Source organism: Cherax quadricarinatus, chromosome 40 (genome assembly GCF_038502225.1).
Source record: "Cherax quadricarinatus isolate ZL_2023a chromosome 40, ASM3850222v1, whole genome shotgun sequence".
In the NCBI taxonomy this organism is placed as follows: domain Eukaryota; kingdom Metazoa; phylum Arthropoda; class Malacostraca; order Decapoda; family Parastacidae; genus Cherax; species Cherax quadricarinatus.
In genome coordinates this window covers 729,411-752,063 of record NC_091331.1, presented here as the reverse complement: position 1 = coordinate 752,063, position 22,653 = coordinate 729,411, and the positions used below count along the sequence as shown (strand labels likewise).

General features: G+C 37.4%; 1 protein-coding gene across 5 annotated transcripts in view; it reads left to right on the top strand.

Annotated features, from left to right (window-relative positions):
• LOC128687148 (Fanconi anemia group J protein homolog) overlaps nt 1-22,598 on the top strand; it is an 820,717-nt gene extending 798,119 nt beyond the window's left edge. For all 5 annotated transcript variants that reach the window (XM_070092594.1, XM_070092590.1, XM_070092591.1 and 2 more), the window contains 5 exons: nt 10,876-11,000; nt 17,646-17,891; nt 18,059-19,140; nt 21,095-21,204; nt 21,380-22,598. In XM_070092594.1, the coding sequence (XP_069948695.1) occupies nt 10,876-11,000; nt 17,646-17,891; nt 18,059-19,140; nt 21,095-21,204; nt 21,380-21,466 (1,650 nt within the window). In that variant the 3' untranslated portion in view covers nt 21,467-22,598. The remainder of the gene's footprint in view (nt 1-10,875; nt 11,001-17,645; nt 17,892-18,058; nt 19,141-21,094; nt 21,205-21,379) is intronic.
• The last annotated feature ends 55 nt before the right edge of the window (nt 22,599-22,653 follow it).

Sequence of the window (22,653 nt, the reverse complement as noted above, 5' to 3'; positions counted from 1 at the left end):
TTCTTCCTGTTTTTAGTTTCAAAATTAGTCTTCTGTTTGGAACTATCAAATGATATCTTAAAATCTAAATACATGCAGTTTACTCATCCATATTTTTCTTTAATAATTTAACCCTTTCAGGGTCGAGACCCCTGATCTCAAAATTCTCAGGGTCGAAGAATTTTCAAAAGAAAAAAAATTATTTTGTGAAATGATAGAGAATCTCTTCCTGAAGGTAAACCAAAAGTACGAAATTTGATTGAAAACTTACGAAATTACGCTCTTGCAAAGGTAATGGTCTTGGCGATATTCACGCATCAGTGATTTCGCCCACTTTGCAACCTATTTTTGGCCAGTTCCATTGTTCCAGTCTACCAATCTCATAGCTATTTCACTAGTATTCCTTCTGTCAATTGAGTACAAGAAAATGCCCATTTACCTATTTCAACTACCCATTGAAGTGATAAATCTGTAATTTGGCCAATTTCACACAAAATTAAAAAAAATCAGATTAAAAATAAACATTCTTGGCACTAAAAAACATTTCCTCTGTTCCTTAGTCATGTCCCGAGGCCCTTCTTATGTTATGCTTGCTTTCCATTTTGAATTTTTATGCACACAAAAAATAAAAGATTTACTGTTATGCAGACTACTGCATTATTGCAAGAATTGTATAAATAATGTCGTTGCATTCCTAAATGCGTATTAGACTGGCCATTTGGACGCATATTGGACAAGTGATGTCATCTGTGTACCCTGGATTATCAGCAAAAATCAAACATTTCTGCTAATTTGAACTCAATTTCAAGCTACTTTCAATCCTGAAACTGTTTAAAATCATGTCTATTTCTGTAATATATTTTCCATTCCTAGGTAGTAGGTTGGTAGATAGCAACTGCCCAGGGAGGTACTACCGTCCTACCAAGTGAGTGTAAAATGAAAGCCTGTAATTGTTTTACATGATGGTAGGATTTTGGTGTCCTTTTTTCTGTCTCATAAACATGCAAGATTTCAGGTACGTCTTGCTACTTCTACTTACACTTAGGTCACACTACACATACATGTACAAGCATATATATACACACCCCTCTGGGTTTTCTTCTATTTTCTTTCTAGTTCTTGTTCTTGTTTATTTCCTCTTATCTCCATGGGGAGGTGGAACAGAATTCTTCCTCCGTAAGCCATGCGTGTTGTAAGAGGCGACTAAAATGCCAGGGGCAAGGGGCTAGTAACCCCTTCTCTTGTATAAATTACTAAATTTAAAAAGAGAAACTTTAATTTTTCTTTTTGGGCCACCCTGCCTTGGTGGGGTACGGTCCGTTCGTTGAAAAAAAAAAAATTCCATTCTATCAAATGAGACCAAGAAACCAAGAATAGAGCCATAAAAACCATACAAAAATACACCGCAAAGTTGCTGTTTTAAACCAAAAACACGGTTACAGTTTTTTTCTTGTGCACTGTGTGCTGCAGGATTTTTTTACATGTTGCACACTTACCCCATAGACCAATTCTCTCATATCTAGGCCCAAATTTACTACTCACAGCTTATCTGAGTGAGCTGAGCTAATGGTGTAGTACAACAGGACCGACCCTGGCTTCAGAGTCATAGTACAACGGGACCAACACCAAAAGGGTTAATAGATTAGATATAATGTACAGGAATATGCTAAGCAAAAGCCAAGCTGTTTGCTAGTAGATTTTGAGGCTGGATAATAACTATAACATAAAAAGGTAGTATATTAGTATTACTTGAAGTGCTAAGAAGAATAAGAGTGAAAGTCAGTGTTTTTAAAAGAAGTAATACCCTCAGGCATTTTATTTGCAATATCCATTGTCTCTGGAAGGAGTGTGTACCCATTTTTTTTTGTGCAGTACCTGGTAACTGTGTCAAACATTCAATTTCCTTAACCACTTCAGTGACTGTGCCATAGGACTATGCCTTTAGAGTTCACTGGCTTTGACGTACTACTACTACTACGTGATGAGCTGAGCTCATCAACCTATTTTCTCCTCTCTAGGCTGTGAGCCTAGATATGAGAGAATGGGTCAATGTGGTATGTACCATAAAAAAAATCCTGCAGCACGCAGTGCATAATGAGAACAAAATTGCGAGTTTTTTATTTAAAAAAGCAACTTTGCTATGTATTTTCATGTAACTTTGTAGTTGTATTCTTGGTTTCTTGGTCTCATTTGATAGAATGGAAGATATATTACAGAAATAGAGATGATTTCGATTGGTTTTAGGACTGAAAATAGCTTGAAATTGAGCTCAGAGTAGCAGAAATGTTTGATTTTTCTGATATTCAAGAGGAAACAAATCATGTCACTTGTCCAATACATGTCCAGCTGGTGAGTCTAATATTTGTTCATGAATTCATTGATATTATTTATACAATTATTGCAATATTACCTAACAGTTTAAACTGTTTTTTTGTTTGAATAAAAATGTGTAAATAAAAAAAAACAAAATAGAATTCATTAGTTATATGGGTTTGGGATATTAGCAGTTTGGAGGGATATGTTGTGTATCATATATGCTGTGTATCGTATATGTTGTGTATACGTATATGCTTCTAAACTGTTGTGTTCTGGGCACCTCTGCAAAAACAGTGATTATGTATGAGTCAGGTAAAAGTGTTGAATGATGATGAAAGTATTTTGTTTTTGGGGATTTTCTTTCTTTTTGGGTCACCCTGCCTCAGTGGGAGACAGCCAACTTGTTAAAAAAAAAAAAAATAATGAACAGGAACTGTTATTTTGGTACCAGGAATGGTAGGAATGGGATTAAATCTGGAGTATCTGAGAGAGTTAGAGCAAAGGAAGGGGTAGCAGTAATGTTGAATGATCAGTTATGGAAGGAGAAAAGAGAATATGAATGTGTAAATTCAAGAATTATGTGGATTAAAGTAAAGGTTGGATGCGAGAAGTGGGTCATAATAAGCGTGTATGCACCTGGAGAAGAGAGGAATGCAGAGGAGAGAGAGAGATTTTGGGAGATGTTAAGTGAATGTATAGGAGCCTTTGAACCAAGTGAGAGAGTAATTGTGGTAGGGGACCTGAATGCTAAAGTAGGAGAAACTTTTAGAGAGGGTGTGGTAGGTAAGTTTGGGGTGCCAGGTGTAAATGATAATGGGAGCCCTTTGATTGAACTTTGTATAGAAAGGGGTTTAGTTATAGGTAATACATATTTTAAGAAAAAGAGGATAAATAAGTATACAAGATATGATGTAGGGCGAAATGACAGTAGTTTGTTGGATTATGTATTGGTAGATAAAAGACTGTTGAGTAGACTTCAGGATGTACATGTTTATAGAGGGGCCACAGATATATCAGATCACTTTCTAGTTGTAGCTACACTGAGAGTAAAAGGTAGATGGGATACAAGGAGAATAGAAGCATCAGGGAAGAGAGAGGTGAAGGTTTATAAACTAAAAGAGGAGGCAGTTAGGGTAAGATATAAACAGCTATTGGAGGATAGATGGGCTAATGAGAGCATAGGCAATGGGGTCGAAGAGGTATGGGGTAGGTTTAAAAATGTAGTGTTAGAGTGTTCAGCAGAAGTTTGTGGTTACAGGAAAGTGGGTGCGGGAGGGAAGAGGAGTGATTGGTGGAATGATGATGTGAAGAGAGTAGTAAGGGAGAAAAAGTTAGCATATGAAAAGTTTTTACAAAGTAGAAGTGATGCAAGGAGGGAAGAGTATATGGAGAAAAAGAGAGAGGTTAAGAGAGTGGTGAAGCAATGTAAAAAGAGAGCAAATGAGAGAGTGGGTGAGATGTTATCAACAAATTTTGTTGAAAATAAGAAAAAGTTTTGGAGTGAGATTAATAAGTTAAGAAAGCCTAGAGAACAAATGGATTTGTCAGTTAAAAATAGGAGAGGAGAGTTATTAAATGGAGAGTTAGAGGTATTGGGAAGATGGAGGGAATATTTTGAGGAATTGTTAAATGTTGATGAAGACAGGGAAGCTGTGATTTCGTGTATAGGGCAAGGAGGAACAACATCTTGTAGGAGTGAGGAAGAGCCAGTTGTGAGTGTGGGGGAAGTTCGTGAGGCAGTAGGTAAAATGAAAGGGGGTAAGGCAGCCAGGATTGATGGGATAAAGATAGAAATGTTAAAAGCAGATGGGGATATAGTTTTGGAGTGGTTGGTGCAATTATTTAATAAATGTATGGAAGAGGGTAAGGTACCTAGGGATTGGCAGAGAGCATGCATAGTTCCTTTGTATAAAGGCAAAGGGGATAAAAGAGAGTGCAAAAATTATAGGGGGATAAGTCTGTTGAGTATACCTGGCAAAGTGTATGGTAGAGTTATTATTGAAAGAATTAAGAGTAAGACGGAGAATAGGATAGCAGATGAACAAGGAGGCTTTAGGAAAGGTAGGGGGTGTGTGGACCAGGTGTTTACAGTGAAACATATAAGTGAACAGTATTTAGATAAGGCTAAAGAGGTCTTTGTGGCATTTATGGATTTGGAAAAGGCGTATGACAGGGTGGATAGGGGGGCAATGTGGCAGATGTTGCAGGTGTATGATGTAGGAGGTAGTTTACTGAAAGCAGTGAAGAGTTTTTACGAGGATAGTGAGGCTCAAGTTAGAGTATGTAGGAAAGAGGGAAATTATTTCCCAGTAAAAGTAAGCCTTAGACAAGGATGTGTGATGTCACCGTGGTTGTTTAATATATTTATAGATGGGGTTGTAAGAGAAGTAAATGCGAGGGTCTTGGCAAGAGGCGTGGAGTTAAAAGATAAAGAATCACACATAAAGTGGGAGTTGTCACAGTTGCTCTTTGCTGATGACACTGTGCTCTTGGGAGATTCTGAAGAGAAGTTGCAGAGATTGGTGGATGAATTTGGTAGGGTGTGCAAAAGAAGAAAATTGAAAGTGAATACAGGAAAGAGTAAGGTTATGAGGATAACAAAAAGATTAGGTGATGAAAGACTGGATATCAGATTGGAGGGAGAGAGTATGGAGGAGGTGAATGTATTCAGATACTTGGGAGTGGACGTGTCAGCGGATGGGTCTATGAAAGATGAGGTGAATCATAGAATTGATGAGGGGAAAAGGGTGAGTGGTGCACTTAGGAGTCTGTGGAGACAAAGAACTTTGTCCTTGGAGGCAAAGAGGGGAATGTATGAGAGTATAGTTTTACCAACGCTCTGATATGGGTGTGAAGCATGGGTGATGAATGTTGCAGCGAGGAGAAGGCTGGAGGCAGTGGAGATGTCATGTCTGAGGGCAATGTGTGGTGTGAATATAATGCAGAGAATTCGCAGTTTGGAAGTTAGGAGGAGGTGCGGGATTACCAAAACTGTTGTCCAGAGGGCTGAGGAAGGGTTGTTGAGGTGGTTCGGACATGTGGAGAGAATGGAGCGAAACAGAATAACTTCAAGAGTGCATTAGTCTGTAGTGGAAGGAAGGCGGGATAGGGGTCGGCCTAGGAAAGGTTGGAGGGAGGGGGTAAAGGAGGTTTTGTGTGCGAGGGGCTTGGACTTCCAGTAGGCATGCGTGAGCGTGTTTGATAGGATTGAATGGAGACGAATGGTTTTTAATACTTGACGTGCTGTTGGAGTGTGAGCAAAGTAACATTTATGAAGGGGTTCAGGGAAACCGGCAGGCCGGACTTGAGTCCTGGAGATGGGAAGTACAGTGCCTGCACTCTGAAGGAGGGGTGTTAATGTTGCAGTTTAAAAACTGTAGTGTAAAGCACCCTTCTGGCAAGACAGTGATTGAGTGAATGATGGTGAAAGTTTTTCTTTTTCGGGCCACCCTGCCTTGGTGGGAATCGGCCAGTGTGATAATAAAAAAAAAAAAAAAAGAATGCCCGCATTGTTTTATTTTATTCTGGAGCCTATTTTGAAATTAGAATACAGGAGGGCCCCACTTATATGGCAGGTTAGGTTCCAGGCTACCGCCGTAAAGTGGAAACCGCCGTAAAGTGGAACACCCTTTTTTTCCACTTATAAATGCATACAAGCACTAGATAACAAGTTTACACTAACATATATTAAGTTAGCAATAGAACCAGGCATCAAAAAACAATAAAAAAGTACAATACACACATAGTGCACTCATTACTTACCTTAAAATATTTATAGTCTTAATCTAGGGTGAGACAAGTAGTATTTATTGTAAGAAATCAAGTGTGGTATGTATGGTAATAGCCAGGCTACCTTACCAGGCCACCCCACCCACACATACTATTCTATGATATTTAAGCATCCCAGAGCGATAAAATGTATATACAGTTCACTCATTACTTACCTTAAAATATTTGTAGTCTTAATGTAGGGTCAGGAGTAAGTAAATGAGATAAAACGAATAAATGAGAGAGAGAAAGAATGAGTACATGAGAGGGGACAGGCGCAGAGTTATGTAAACAAACCAGGCGTTAGTTAGTTTAATATGTTTATTATGCACCCCATACCCATCCTGTGGGCGGTAGTCAAAAGATTACAGAGGTACATAATTGGTCCAGGGACTGGACTCCAAAGTTTTGATAGCTGAGCAAGTTACAGAGGTAATGAACTCACAATTTACAAAAGTAATGAACTCACAATTTACAAAGGTAATGAACTCCAGGTAAGTCTGGTCACAATCATGACAAGTTACAAAGGTATTTACAGATTACAGAGGTACGTAATGGGTCCAGGGACTGGGCCCCCAAAGTTTTGATAGCTGAACGTAAGTTTTGTAAACAAAGTGTACACGTCTGGTTTGTGTACAAGTTACATTGTGTACAGGTTGTCTCTACATTGATACGGTAGAATTAATAAAGAAGAACACTCCCATTCTCATGTAACATCATTTTGAGAAGAAATGAAGCTCTGAGTGAAGGCAATGGAAATAAGTCACACTGACTTTTTTGGGTTATCCTAGGTTCTCTACACGTATGTTGTTATGTATGATAATCTGTGTAACTGTATTTGTGTATACCTGAATAAACTTACTTACATACATACGAAAGGAATAATTTTCTACAGTTACCCCCAGTAACACATTTTCTCTTATGTTAGATTAGAGAAAATGTTATTCTTGCCGTCACTTGTACAAGTTATGTGGCTCCCACATCTTATATTTATGTTTATTTATTCTATTGTGGGGTGTATTTATCATCTTTTTATGTTATGTATCGTGTTTATTATATAATTTTGAAAAAAAATATCATGGATGGATTAATGAAAATGTGTATATTAACGTAATATACGACATTTAATGAGACTCGGTGAGTATTGTTGTTATTATTATCATTTCTAATATGGCGTCACTTGTGCCAGTCGTCTGCTACCACATCTCACATTTATGTTTATTTATTCTACTGTGGGGTGTATTTATCTTATTTATATGTTATGCATCGTGTTTATTATATAATTTTGAAAAAAATATCATGGATGGATTAATGAAAATGTGTATATTACCGTAATATACGACATTTAATGAGACTCGGTGAGTATTGTTATTATTATTATTTCTAATATGGCGTCACTTGTGCAAGTCGTCTGCTACCACATCTCACATTTATGTTTATTTATTCTACTGTGGGGTGTATTTATCTTATTTATATGTTATGCATCGTGTTTATTATATAATTTTGAAAAAATATCATGGATGGATTAATGAAAATGTGTATATTAACGTAATATACGACATTTAAATGACTCGATGATTATTATTATCATTACTAATATGACGTCTGGAGACATAAGACACTTACCAATTTTAATGTGTACCTGCATGCCAGCACAGTATGTAAGTTTATTTAGGTACAGGTATACATAAGTATAATTATCAGAGTATATATAAAATATGAAATAACTTTTAAAAACATTTGAAATTTTGGAGTTTCCAGACAAAATGGAGAGATTTAGTGCTTACTGAGCTCATGGAGAATGTAAACAAACAGGGTGGGGCACGGTGACCGTATTAGAAAGTCAGGTGGGGGGAGCCGTATAGCGAGTTTTGGTCATAATTTGAAATGTCCGTATTAGCGGAACGCCGTAAAGTGAAACGCCGTAAAGCGGGGCCTTCCTGTATATTGAAATTTGTGTGAAATTGGCCAAATTATCAATTTTTTATCACTTTATTGGGTCGTTGATTCGGCAATTTCTTGTGCTCAATTGATGAAATGGAAGACATACTAGTGAAATAGCTAAGAATTTGGTTGGCTGAAACATTGTAATTGGCCTAAAATAGGACTCAAAGTGGGCAAAAATTGCTGATGCGTAAATATTGCTGACACTAACAAAATTCACGAAAGTGTGATTGCATCAGTTTCCATTAAATTTTGTACCTTTTGTTTTATTACCTTAGGAAAAAGATTCTGTACCATTTCATAAGAAAAAAATGACAAATTTTTTTTTTATAAATTCTTTGACACTGTGGACAAGTTTCAGATTGGGGGCCTGGACAGTGAAAGGTTAAGAGCTTGGCTTTCTCTAAGGTTATAAAATGCAGAAATATTTTTCACTCCAGAAGAAGGCTGCACAGACCAACTAACTGACATTAGTACAAATCCCATAGATATTGAAAAAGAAATGGAAAACATGCCCACTCACTCAGCACCTGGACCAGATTCATGGAATGCTCTATTTATAAAGAAGTACAAAGTACCACTAGCACGAGCGGTCAGTATTCTTTGGAGAAAGAGCTTAGATCTAGGTGAAATACCAGAGGCCTTAAAGAGTGCAGACATAGCTCCTTTGCATAAGGGAGGTAGTAGAGCACTAGCTAAAAATTACAGACCAGTAGCCCTAACCTCTCACATCATAAAAATCTTTGAAAGAGTGATGAGATGAGACGGCAGAATACAAATTTCATGGACCAGCACAACCAATATAACCCGAACCAGCATGGTTTTAGAGCAGGACGATCATGTCTGTCACAGCTGCTGAACCATTATGACAGAATTACGGAGGCACTGGAAGACAACCAAAATGCAGATGTGATTTACACGTATTTTGCAAAGGCGTTTGACAAATGAGATCATGGAGTGATAGCGCACAAAATGAAGGCCATGGGCATTACGGGGAAGATAGGCAGATGGATTTTCGGTTACCTAACACACAGAACACAAAAAGTAGTAGTGAACAGGGCAAGATCCAGCATCAGCGAGGTCAAAAACTCAGTGCCCCAAGGCACTGTCCTGGCACCTCTGCTGTTTCTCATCTTCATAGCAGACATAGACAAAAACACTCAGCACACTTTTGTATCATCATTTGCAGATGACACTAAAATAAGCATGAAAGTCAGTATGATAGAGGACACCGAAAAAGTGCAGGAAGACATAAACAGGGTTTTCCAGTGGGCAGTGGGGAACAACATGATGTTCAATGGTGATAAGTTCCAACTGCTTAGGTATGGAAAGAATGAAGAACTCAAAAGGAGCACTATATACAAAACCCAAGAGGGTCACCAAATAGAACGTAAGGAACACGTAAAAGACCTAGGAATAATTATGTCAGCGAACCTTTCTTTTAAAGACCATAACAAGACAAAGATCACAACAGCCAGGAAGATGACGGGGTGGGTATTAAGAACTTTCAAAACAAGGGAAATAATGCCAATGGTGACACTCTTCAAATCGCTAGTGCTCTCTCACTTAGAATATTGCTCAGTGCTGACTGCCCCATTCGGCACCTAAATTACTGGGAACGCCTGCAAGTCTTGAACATGTATTCATTGGAGTGGAGGAGAGAGAGGTACATGATAATATATACCTGGAAGGTATATAACAACATACTGGAGTGAGAGATATGGGAGGAAGTGTAAAATAAACCCAGTGAAGAGCAGGGGTGCGGTGGGGACAATAAGGGAACACTGTATCAACATCCAGGGTCCCAGACTATTCAACATCTTACCAGAAGACATCAGAAACACGGCTGGAACCAGTGTAGAAGCCTTCAAGAGGAAACTGTACAAGTATCTTGACTAGGTGCCAGATCAACCAAGCTGTGATGGATATGTGGGGGCAGCAGGCCTCAAACAGCAACAACCTGGTTGACCAGGCAAGCACCAGACGAGCCTGGCCCATGGCTGGGCTCAGAGAGTAGATAAACTCTCGAAACTCTTCAAAGGTATATCAAAGGTTTTGGGTACATGTTCTACATTTTTTTTTACAATGGTCTTGACAGCACACACATTATGGGCATAAAAAGTACATTATGTGACTTAACCTTGGATAACCTATTTCAGTCTAACATCTTCCTCAAGAGTGGATTATTCTGTAATGCTGGTTTTTTTTTTTTTTAACACGTCAGTCATCTCCCACTGAGCCAGGGTGACCCAAAAAGAAAGAAAATCCCCAAAAAGAAAATATTTTCATCATCATTCAACACTTTCACCTCACTCATACATAATCACTGTCTTTGCAGAGGCGCTCAGGTATGACAATTTAAAAGTCAACCTCCAAACTGCCAATATCCCAAATCCCTCCTTTAAAGTGCAGGCATTGTACTTCCTATTTCCAAGACTCGAGTACGGCTAACTGGTTTCCCTGAATCCCTTCACAAAATATTAACCCTGCTAAACCTGTGCATGTCATTCAGTATCTTTAACATGAAAAATATATTTTATCAATGTCTTAATAACTTGGGCACCCTCGTGTATCTGAAGGTTACTGGATGATGACTTCAGGGGTCATCATCCTTGTAGCCTGGTCCTGGGCAAGGCATACCTGTTGACAGGCTGATTTTACAAGTTTAATCAGCTTTTCTGTACTCTTTATATCATTATTTTTTTAAGCTGTTTTGATTATAGGAAAGGATTACACATAATGACAAATTCCTTACCAAGTTTACTTACCTTTAACTTTTGGAAAATATATAGATGCTCTGTAATTCTTTGAAAATTTAATATCTAAAGTTTTTATTTATTTGTCTTGCTCTTATCTTGTGTATTACAGGTTGGTATACCATTTCCAAGTATAAAGGATATTCAAGTTGATGCAAAACGTCAGTACAATAATGAACACTGCCGAACACGTGGCCTTCTGTCTGGTGGAGACTGGTATGAAATTCAAGCATATCGGTAGGTTTATTCATGCTATTATGTCGAAAAGAAACTTGATATGCAGAGAAGCATTAAACATTCTCAAAAAATTTTATTTGCCAGTACAGTGGACCCCCGCATAACGATCACCTCCGAATGCGACCAATTATGTAAGTGTATTTATGTAAGTGCGTTTGTACGTGTATGTTTGGGGGTCTGAAATGGACTAATCTACTTCACAATATTCCTTATGGGAACAAATTCGGTCAGTACTGGCACCTGAACATACTCCTGGAGTGAAAAAATATCGTTAACCGGGGGTCCACTGTACTAGTTATTTTTTTATTAACACATCGGCCGCCTCTGACCGAGGCAAGGTGACCAAAAAAAGAAGAAACACTTTTATTATCACTAATTCCATCACTCTCTTGCCAGAGGCATACCAGAACTAAGTTAAAAAACTGCAGCTTATCTCCACCCCTCCTTCAGAATGAGGCACTGTACTTCCCACCTCCAGGACTCGAGTTGGCTAACCACTTTTCCTGAGTGTTACCTTCAGGAGTGTTACTGTGTTCGCACTCCAACAACACTTCAAGTCATGAAAACTTGTCTCCACTCCTATCTTAACACGCTCATGCATACTTGCACACAAACACTTTACCACCCCACCCCCCACACCTTTTATGGCACACTTATAAAAGCTCTCATAACCTTACATGAAAGCTGTATACACAGGATTTTTTTTGTGTGTCATCATGACCATTTTCCATTTTGAGAGAGGAATTTTTTGTCCCAAAAAATCCCTTGAACATTTTTCGCCATTTTCGGCCAGATTTCTAAAATTACTTAAAATCACACAAGGGGTATTATTTTCGATACTGATTCAGAATAAACACTATTAGGAAAAATAACCAGAAATAACTAAACATTACCAAACAAAATCACTCCATTTGAATTATTTTTGATGCACTTGAAAAGACAAAAAGAGACCGTTCTAGCATGATACAAGGATGTTTTCTCTCGTCTGAGTCATCCTTGTCTGAGGTGCCTTTTACAGCACACTTGTCTTATAAAAACTCGTAACCTTCCATGAAAGGTGTATATACAGGATTTTTTCATATTTGTGAAGAGCAATTAATCCAACAATCAGTGTCATCATTATCATTTTCCATTTTGAGAGAAGTTTTTTCACCCCAAAAAATCTCTGGACTGTAGTTCAGCATTTTTTGCCATTTTCAGCCAGATTTTCAAAATTACTTAAAATCACACCAGGGGTAATATTTTCTATGCTGATTCAGAATATACGCTTGAAAATGTAAAATCAGATCATTTTAGCATCATACGATTCTCTCATTTCCCAGTAATACCTAAGAGAGGAAGCTAATATTTTCATTAAGACTTCTTTATGAAAAATAACTAAAAATTATGAAAAATAATGAAAAAGGCTAAGCAAAATAACTAAAAATTATGAAAAATAACATTACCAAAAAAAAATCACTCCATTTGATCTATTTTTTGACCGGATTTTCAAAATTACTTAAAAATCACACCAAAATAATTCTATTTTGTAAAATAGGCAGACCATGATATGCAATTTATATTGTAAATTTCATGCAATTTTTCAGAAGTCTTTAACAATTGAAAGTGGTTGAAATGCTAAGGTGAGAACTGTTGACAGTCATAGCAAATTTGAAGTGTATTACAAGATTATTTAAATTCCAGGAATAATTACCCATATTTAACTTCTAATGAACCTGGTTTTAGTGACATTCAAATCCTATTTGTATCTATACACAGATTGTTAAGTACAGTGGACTCCCACCTTACAATATTAATCCGTTCCTGAGAGCTCATCGTAAGCCGAAATTATCGTTAGCTGAATTAATTTTCCCCATAAGAAATAATGGAAATCAAATTAATCTGTTCCTGACACCCCAAAGTATGAAAAAAAAAAATTTTACCACATGAAATATTAATTTTAATACACACAAACTGAAGACATGCACAATTACTACTCTACTAAGAATAGAATACATGACACTAACCTTTATTGAAGATCTGGTGATGATTGATGGGATGGGAGGAGGGAAGAGTGTGGAAGTTATTGTTTAGAAGGGGAATCCCCTTCCATTAGGACTTGAGGTAGCAAGTCCTTTTCCGGGGTTACTTCCCTTCTTCTAATACCACTAGGACCAGCTTGAGAGTCACTGGACCTCTGTCGCACAACAAATCTGTCCATAGAGCTCTGTACCTCCCGTTCCTTTAAGACTTTCCTAAAATGGGCCATAACATTGTCATTGTATAGGTTGCCAACACAGCTTGCAGTAGCTGTGTCAGGGTGATTTTTATCCGTAAAGGTTTGCAGCTCAACCCACTTTGCACACATTTCCTTAATCTTTGAAGTAGGCAACTTCCTCAGTTTCTCTCTCCCCTCCTCTGAAGCACTTTCCTCAGATCTGGCCTCTTGCTGTTGAGATGATCTTGCAGCTCATCAGTGGTTAGTTCTTCATTGTCCTCCTCCTCCACCAACTCTTCCACATCCTTCCCACTAACCTCCAACCCCAAGGACTTCCCCAATGCCACAATGGATTCCACAACTGGCATACACTTCTCAGGGTTAGCCCCAAACCCTTCAAAATCCCTTTCTTATACATATTGTGGCCACAGATTCTTTCAAGCAGAGTTCAAGGTCCTCTTAGTCACTCCCTCTCAAGCCTTACCTATAAGGTTTACACAACTGAGGATACTAAAGTGGTCTTTCCAAAACTCTCTTAGAGTCAGTCAAGTGTCTGAGGTCACTTCAAAGCACTTTTGAAACATAGCTTTTGTGTAGAGTTTTTTGAAGTTTGAAATGACCTGCTGGTCCATGGGCTGCAGGAGAGGAGTGGTATTAGGAGCCAAAAACTTGACCTTAATGAAGCTCATGTCCCCAGAAAGTCGCTCTGCTAAGTCTGAAGGATGACCAGGACCATTGTCTAATACCAGGAGGCACTTAAGGTCCAATTTCTTTTCCATTAGGTAATTTTTCACAGTGGAGGCAAATGCATGGTGTAACCAGTCATAGAAAAAGTCCTTAGTGACCCATGCTTTACTGTTTGCCCTCCACAGCACACACAAATTAGCCTTGAGGACATTGTTTTGCCTGAACGCTGTGGGAGTTTCAGAGTGATACACCAATAAAGGCTTCACTTTGCAATTACCACTAGCATTAGCACACATCAAAAGAGTAAGCCTGTCTTTCATAGGCTTATGTCCTGGGAGTGCCTTTCCCTCCTGAGTAATGTAGGTCCTGCTTGGCATTTTCTTCCAAAACAGGCCTGTTTCGTCGCAATTAAACACTTGTTCAGGTTTCAATTCTTCACTGTCTATGTACTTGAATTCCTTCACATATTTTTCAGCCGCTTTTTGGTCCAAACTGGCAGTCTCACCATGCCTTATCACACTACGTATGCCACTACGATTCTTAAATCTCTCAAGCCAACCTTTGCTGGCCTTAAATTCACTCACAATCGTCATGCAGCTTCCTAGCCTTTTCACATATGATCGCTTGAGAGATGCTATCTCCTGCTATCTGTTTTTCGTTTATCCACACCAATAACAGTCTCTCAACATCTTCTGTCACTTGCGATCTCTGTTTCGAAAACAAACTTGCACCTTTTGCAAGAACAGCTTCCTTGATTGCCGTTTTGTTGGCCAAGATAGTAGTGATGGTTGATTGGGGTTTGGTATACAACCTGGCCAGCTCCGAGACATGTGCTCCACTTTCGTACTTAGCAATTATCTCTTTCTTCATTTCCATATTAATTTTCACCCTTTTTACCACAGGGTTGGCACTAGAAGCTTTCTTGGGGCCCATGGTGACTTATTTTGCAGTTACAAGCACTAAAAACACTGTGATAATATGAAATGTACCGAATGTGTGCTTAAATGCGACCTCACTGGCTGGCTTGTAAACACTGGCACCCACTGGGCAGCTGAGGCCACACGTGGGACACGTCCCGAACAAATCACGTAAGGCGAGTTTTTTATCGTGAGGCGAGGCAAAGTTTTGCGTTCAAATGCTTCATATGGCGGATTTAACGTAACGCGATGCGTTCGTAAGGCGGGGGTCCACTGTATATTTGTTTGCACTTGAGACATGTAGGTCATAATTAGTGTCTAGATAGATATGTGGCAATTTTGTTAAAAATGACAACAAAATCATTAGTAGATTAGACACTACATACGTAATTGGTAAACTAATTATGGTATCTTAAGTTCAGTATATGTAATACAGGTCAGCCATCACTAATCCAGCAATCAGTAATCCGGCACTAATTTTGAGTAGCATAATTTCAAATTTCTTGGGTCGCCACACCAACCTGCTGCTTCTGTTTGGTGGTGCTCCTTGCTGCATAAGTTATTTCAATTTCTTTTTCTCCATTTATTGTTACAACCTGCTCACTTTTAGCCCTAGCTATGTTTCCAACGAATAAAAGAAATGCTTCTCATTGTGTGCCTACACCATACGTTGTCCAAAGAAGTTAAGGTGGCTTTTAAGCCACTGTCTGTTGCTGTGAGCTCTTGACTCTCGTGATGTGGGGGAATATGGCTTATTTACCTATCACAATTGATCTAATATGACATAATAAACAATATAAATAACATAAAAACATGGTAAATACTCCAGAATGGATAATGTTTGGCATAATACTGAGTCGTCCAGCAGAGGTATAAAGTTACCACTAGTAATAATAATACGTAATAGAGGATATGGGGCATGCGTGCGCGTGTTTGATAGGAGTGAATGGAGACAAATGGTTTTTAATACTTGACGTGCTGTTGGAGTGTGAGCAAAGTAACATTTATGAAGGGATTCAGGGAAACCGGCAGGCCGGACTTGAGTCCTGGAGATGGGAAGTACAGTGCCTGCACTCTGAAGGAGGGGTGTTAATGTTGCCGTTTAAAAACTGTAGTGTAAAGCACCCTTCTGGCAAGACAGTGATGGAGTGAATGATGGTGAAAGTTTTTCTTTTCTGGGCCACCCTGCCTTGGTGGGAATCGGCCAGTGTGTTAATAAATAAATATGGGATAAAAGTACCATCCTTCTATCCCTGTCTTGGGGGCTTATATTAAGAGAAAACGTAGTGTAGTGTAGTAGTGATATACACTCGTTTGTTGACTATCTCAGAAGTAAGTTATATACGTATTTCTATCTTAACAGCATTAATAACGAAAGGAATGCAATGAATTTCACAGACAACATAAAAGAACCCAATAAAAGGACTCCAATGGAAATAAGTCACTTTGACTTTTTTGAGTTATCCTAGGTTTTCTACACATATGCTGCTATGTATAATAAGCTATGTAACTGTTGTTTGTTGGGCTTAACACATCGGCCGATTCCCACCAAGGCAGGCTGGCCCAAAAAAGAAAAACTTTCATCATTATTCATTCCATCACTGTCTTGCCAGAGGCATGCTTACACTAGAGTTATAAAACTGATATAAATGATTTTGATTGGTTTCACGATGAAAAGTACCTTGAAATTGAGCTCAAAGTAGTGGAAATGTTCAATTCTTTGCTGATGTTCAAGAGCAAACAAATACGTACATGTCCAGCTGGCTGGTCTAATACTCAGTCACAAATGGGTTGACATTATTTATACAATTATTACAATAATGCAGTAGTCTGTATAACAGTAAGTCTTCTATTTTTTGTGTAAATAAAAATTCCAAATGGTAAGCAAGAGTAATATAAGAGGGGCCTGGAGACTTGAGTAATGAACAGTGAAAATGTTATTTTAGTGCCAGGAATGTCTGCATTGTTTATTCTGGACCCTATTTTGAAATTGGCATCTTTTGAAAGTTGTATGAAATTGGGCAAATTGCCAATTTCTGACCACATTTTTGGGTAGTTGAAATAGGTGAATGGGCAGTTTCTCGTACTCAGTCGACAGAATAGAAGTAAGTTTATTTAGGTATACACATATACAGTACCCAAAAAAGTAAAAAATTACTTATTTCCATTGGGTTCCTTAAAGACCATCGTGTAGTCAATGGGTTTAAACTCATGATAAACCACCTGGCCATTTTGTATAACAAACCGGAAGCAAGTACCTTGAAATTGAGCTCAAAGTAGCAGAAATGTTCAATTCTTTGCTGATGTTCAAGAGTAAACAAATACATGTCCAGCTGGCTGGTCTAATACTCAGTCACGAATGGGTTGACATTATTTATACAATTATTACAATAATGCAGTAGTCTGCATAACAGTAAATCTTCTGTTTTTTGTGTGAATATAAATTCCAAATGGTAAGCAAGAGTAATTGTGCAACAGTTGCATTGAGGAAAAGAGTAATTGTGCAACAGTTGCACTGAGGCAAAGATTCAGTGCAGCACTTGTATAAACCTTGCTGAATTTAAACAGCACTACAGGAGGAATACTAGCAAAATAGCTATTAGGTTGATAGACTGGAACAATGGAATGGGCCAAAAATAGGGTGTAAATTGGGTGAAGTCGCCAATGCGTAAATATCGCCATTGGGTTAAGTGTATTCTAACCTAACCACTGTAATCTGGCAGGGTCACTAATCCGGCACCCTACAGGTCCCAATGATGCTGGATTAGTGATGGCTGACCTGTACTATTGAGAGTTATTGATATTTAGCATCTAGCAGTGTTCTGAATATTCTTTCTGTTTCAGAGCAATTAATCAAGCACTGGGACGATGCATTCGGCATCGTTATGACTGGGGTGCACTCATATTGGTTGATGAAAGATACCAACAAGGCAGCTTAGCCAGTGGATTGCAACAAAACAGATATACTCGTGGATTGTCCAAGTGGGTGAGGAATAAGATAGTCCATCACCAGAATTTTTCATTTGCCCTATCTGATCTTCATAAATTTGCAGAGGGCATGATTAAGCAGCCCCCAAGGCAGCCAGAAAGGTTAGTAATTTATTATTTATTTTCTGAAGATAGAGCATGGTTTTTATTTGCATTATATAAAGACTAATATGGAGTGCATTTAATTTAATGAATAACAGTTATTTTCTCTTAATTATTTAAGAAATATAGTTTTTGGTTATTAATAATTTGTTGCTATATATTTGCAGCTTGGATGAAACCATGACTCAGTTGAAAGAGGTGGAGATAACAGAACCTCAAGCTACCTCATGTACCTCAGTGAATTGTTGCACACCCAAAAAGCATGACATACATGATAAATATTTAAAGCAAAGTCCCAATACTTCTAAATTCAGTTTACATCATGCAGACTCTCATTTAACTAATCAGACATCTGCCAGCTTTTCTCCTGGATCCAGGTTAGCCGAAGTTTTTAACTCAACTGTATGTAGTGATCAAGAAATTTGCCGTGTAAATTACTTGATTGATGATGAAGACATTATCATTCCGTCAGGAAGACTTCCTCTCACATCTACTCAGTTATCAAAATCAGGAGATGCAGATGCGGATGAGACACCCGGTACTAACAACATAAGCAGACATGGGAATAGTGCAAGTAGCTGTTTTGTTAGTGCCTTAACTCTTAGTAAGCAAAATTATGGAATAAACAATACTAGTATTCAGAAAATGGTAGAAACAAAATCAGAAAATATAAATCCACCATCCAAAAGAAAAAAATCTTATGTATTAGAACAACTTAAAGAATGTAAGAATAACAAAAAGAAAGACTTTGACAGTTTTGAAGTCCCAAAGCCATTTAATGATGATGGCTACATATTTCAATATATTGATACTAATGTTAAGTCTAATGTTTCACCTTTGAAACTGCTACTGGAGAATGAGATGAATGAAAAGAGTCCTTTGGGTTTTGGGGCATCAAATTTTGAGATACCAGAAAGTGAGAATAAAGAGAGCCAGTACCATTATTTAGAGATGTCTTCAGCAAAGAAAAGCTTATTTGCATCAAATCACATTAATGATAAAGTTGAAGATAAGTCAACAGTTAAATCTCAAGTAATTTGTTCCCCACAACTCTTTGATTCAGACGATGATCAACTTAATGAACAAACAAGTAAAGTGAAGACTAAGCCTTTCACTCAGATTGTGCATAACAGCTTAGGTTCTGTGGACAAGAAGTCTCCAGGAAACCTCAGGTGTAAATCAGATATACAGGAAGATGTTTTACAGGATGTCAACCTTACAGCCAGTGAACACACAGAGGAAAAAAGCGGTATGTATTAGGCAATGTCATTTTTTTTTTTCACATGTCCCAGGTGTACAAGGTGAAGATTTTTTTGTTTATTTTACTTACCCGGGCCGTAGATATTTTTGGTGTTTCGACCATTGGACAAATACAGTGGACCCTTGGTTATCAGCCATTCCGGATATTGGCCAATTCGGATTTCAGCTGCTTTGGATTTCAGCCGCTTTTTTTTTTTGGCTGATTCTATCCCTGATTTCGGCCGTCAGCTCGGAAATCAACCATACTAGACGTGTCCGCCCGCAACTCCATCGCATTCGTGAATCAGTCTGGCTGTGTGTCTCGGTGAGTCATCAACACTCCGCGCATTCATCCAAACATTTTGTTTAATCCATTGTTTTTTGTGGTTGTTTATTGAGTGTGACTGCAAAATAAGCCACCATGGACTCAAAGAAAGTTCCTAGTGCCAGCCCTTTTGTAAAGGGCTGAGAGAGATGGGAGAATGTGCTTTCTTCAGTGATTCTATGATGTGTATGATACTAAAGCAGCAGGAGTCGATAAAGGGTATAGCGGTAGCAAGGGATAAAGTGTAGCAAGTAAGTTAAGCGATAGAAAAAGGACGACACAAAACTCTTCCAATGTTGTTGGATGTGTATAGGGCCACTGACAACATATGCTGCCCTGCGTATCTTCCACCACCCTAAACCTTTGCCAGCATCTCAAAAACCACTTTATTTCTTTACATTCTCCACAATAACCACTATTTCTTTACATTCCCTATGTTTTTATACAGTATTTCATATTTGTAAATTACGTATATTGTTTCAGTGTGACTAGTGGTGTTTCAGTGTGACTAGTAGTATGACCACCACTATATGGCTTATGCTGTCAGTGGCCCTGATAAACCCAACAATAACACCACCACCACTAGCCACATACGTAATGACATATTTTATTCATTCTAGAGTATATATCAGGTTTCTGTTATTAATATTGTTTATTATGTCATATTAGATAAATTGTGATAGATAAATAAGCCATAGAGTTGACATTAGCACCAAAAAGAGTCTTCAGTAAAGGTAAAACTGATGTTAAATGTTCATTTATCCATTTCATTAGTCATTTTATTTAGTTCTCATTGTTTTGTGTATTTAAAACTATAGTTAATCTTTATAAAATGTACTTTTTGTTAGTATTTTTGGGTGTCTGAAACGGATTAATAGTATTTACATTAAATTCTTATGGGAAATATTATTTCGGTTTTTGGCCTTTTCGGATTTAGGCCAACCTTCTGGAACGGATTACGGCCGATAACCAAGGGTCCACTGTATATAAATTTGGTGTACTACTCTATTAAAATTTAAGTATCTCTTAAAAAATCTTGTAAAATTTCTGTAGCTGATGTAAAACCCAAACGTTTTTGTTACAGCAGTACTCTACTCTCATATCTAGATGCATACATGTATTTGTTTTTATGATGCTTTTGGTTACTTCAGTCTCTACAAATTTAAACATAAGTGCATGGTGGTCACATTGTGGATAAAGGCTGACACACTAACAGGCAGTCATCAGTTTCTGATCACTTATCATATTGTAAATGAAATACTTTACATACAAGAGCTTTAGTAGAACATGCATTTTCACGATAAGAAGTAGATAGAATTATGTATTTTAAATATAGTAACTTTTGAAACAAACAGGAGTTTGGGAACTTGTGACTGGTCATATGAATATTAAATGAATGGAATTGGTGACAGAAAGTTAAGAACTTGAGGCTTTTCATATATCGCATTAATTATAATTACCATTAGTTTTTATCTATATTGAATTGTTGTCATCAGTTTTTAATCTATATTGCATTATCATCATCAGTTTTATCCATATAATCTCTTCTTATTAATGTTTAAGTTGAAAAACTTTTACTATATATTTATGAAAAGAACTTAGTACTTTCTAAACATGTATATTTTTTCATAATTTTCAGGGTTATGGGAAACAAGAAAGAGGCCCTTGTATAACCAAAGCATATCTGATTTTGTAGCTTTAAGTAGTGTGGATGCAGATTCAGATTTGGAAGATTTCAATTTGAATAAGGTTAGTAAGTTTCACTTTTTTTGAATAATGTTATATTGTTTCAAGCACTGTCAGGTGCAGTTAACAGAAGTTATAGCTCATTTTTCCCAAACAGTTGATTAATAGGCATTCCTATTTTTTTTATGATTACGCTTGTGATTTGTAATATAATGTAGATATTTTTTATATTTTTCAGAGTTTCAGTTGGAGAGATCCAAGAAAATGCAGAGGTAAACAAAAATCAAAACCCAAAGGTGTCCATTTTACTGAATTTGCTGAGTAAATTTTTTAAGATTTTATGATTTACAGATATTCATACAGTATACACTATTTTTATATTGACATTTATATTTTTCAGCTGTACATATTTTTATAAATGTTAAGAGAACAGTATTTTCTGTCATGGTAAGGCTTGAGAAAAAAAAATATGAATGTTCTCTTTAAAGGCAAATTAAGCTACAGTATTTAAAATCTGTAACAAGAAAAAGTTAAAAATTAACATGAATTGCATTGCTGTATTTATAAAATGTATATATTAGTTCTTCCATAGTTTTATTACTAAGCTTAGGTTTTGAATTTTTAAATATAATAAAAATGAATATATCCTTATTGTGTACTCGCCTATTCATGGTTGCATGGGCCAAATATATAATCACCAGCATTATTAGTGTTAGCCTTAATGCTGGTAAAAGATTCTTGAATAAATTAAGAGCTACCCTAACCTTTTAATAGATAAAAAATTTATTTTTTCCCAATCCTAGGTACTGTATGGCTCCCCTACAGGCTTAGTGCTAAGATATATAAGAGAGCATAGTTTTTGACCTCTTGGGCCCCTGTTATCCTACTCTTGAAAATGTGTACAGCCCACCACTTCCTCACCTATTTAACACCTTGAAACTGTAATTATTGCTGGCTCCTCTGTTTTATTATATGGAAAATTTCTAAATCCATAGGGACTCTTACAGCAGCTGAAGAATGGGAGGTAATCATGTTTGATCCAAGGAAGGGGATTATTTCTTTCATGGAGAGTAAGGCTAAACCCAAAGGAGTCATACAGTGCCTCAGGAATGGGAAACGATCAAACTCAGTCCAAGAAAAGGGAAGCCAGGTTTAATTCCTTAGATCAAGAGTCCATTACTGGCATCAAGGCACCTTTCCCTGAAGGGATCCATGTTTTTAGCTTCCATTTATATGTGCCACCCCCCTCTCCCTCACTCATGCTGTACATTTCAGATAATCTGTCTCCTGTCTGTGTTGATCCACTGAGTATTTTGCATACGATCACATGTATTGGTCCTCTTTTCTAGGACTGTCAATTCAACTTTTGAACTAGTGTTGTTACAGGCCTCTGGACATTTACTTTCTGAACATTCTTTCTAAATGAGTGCTTTATGCTGATTACTTTTTTAGGGCTTTACAAGATATCTTGTAAAGCATCTGAGATTCTTTGTTAGGAACTTGAAGGTAGTT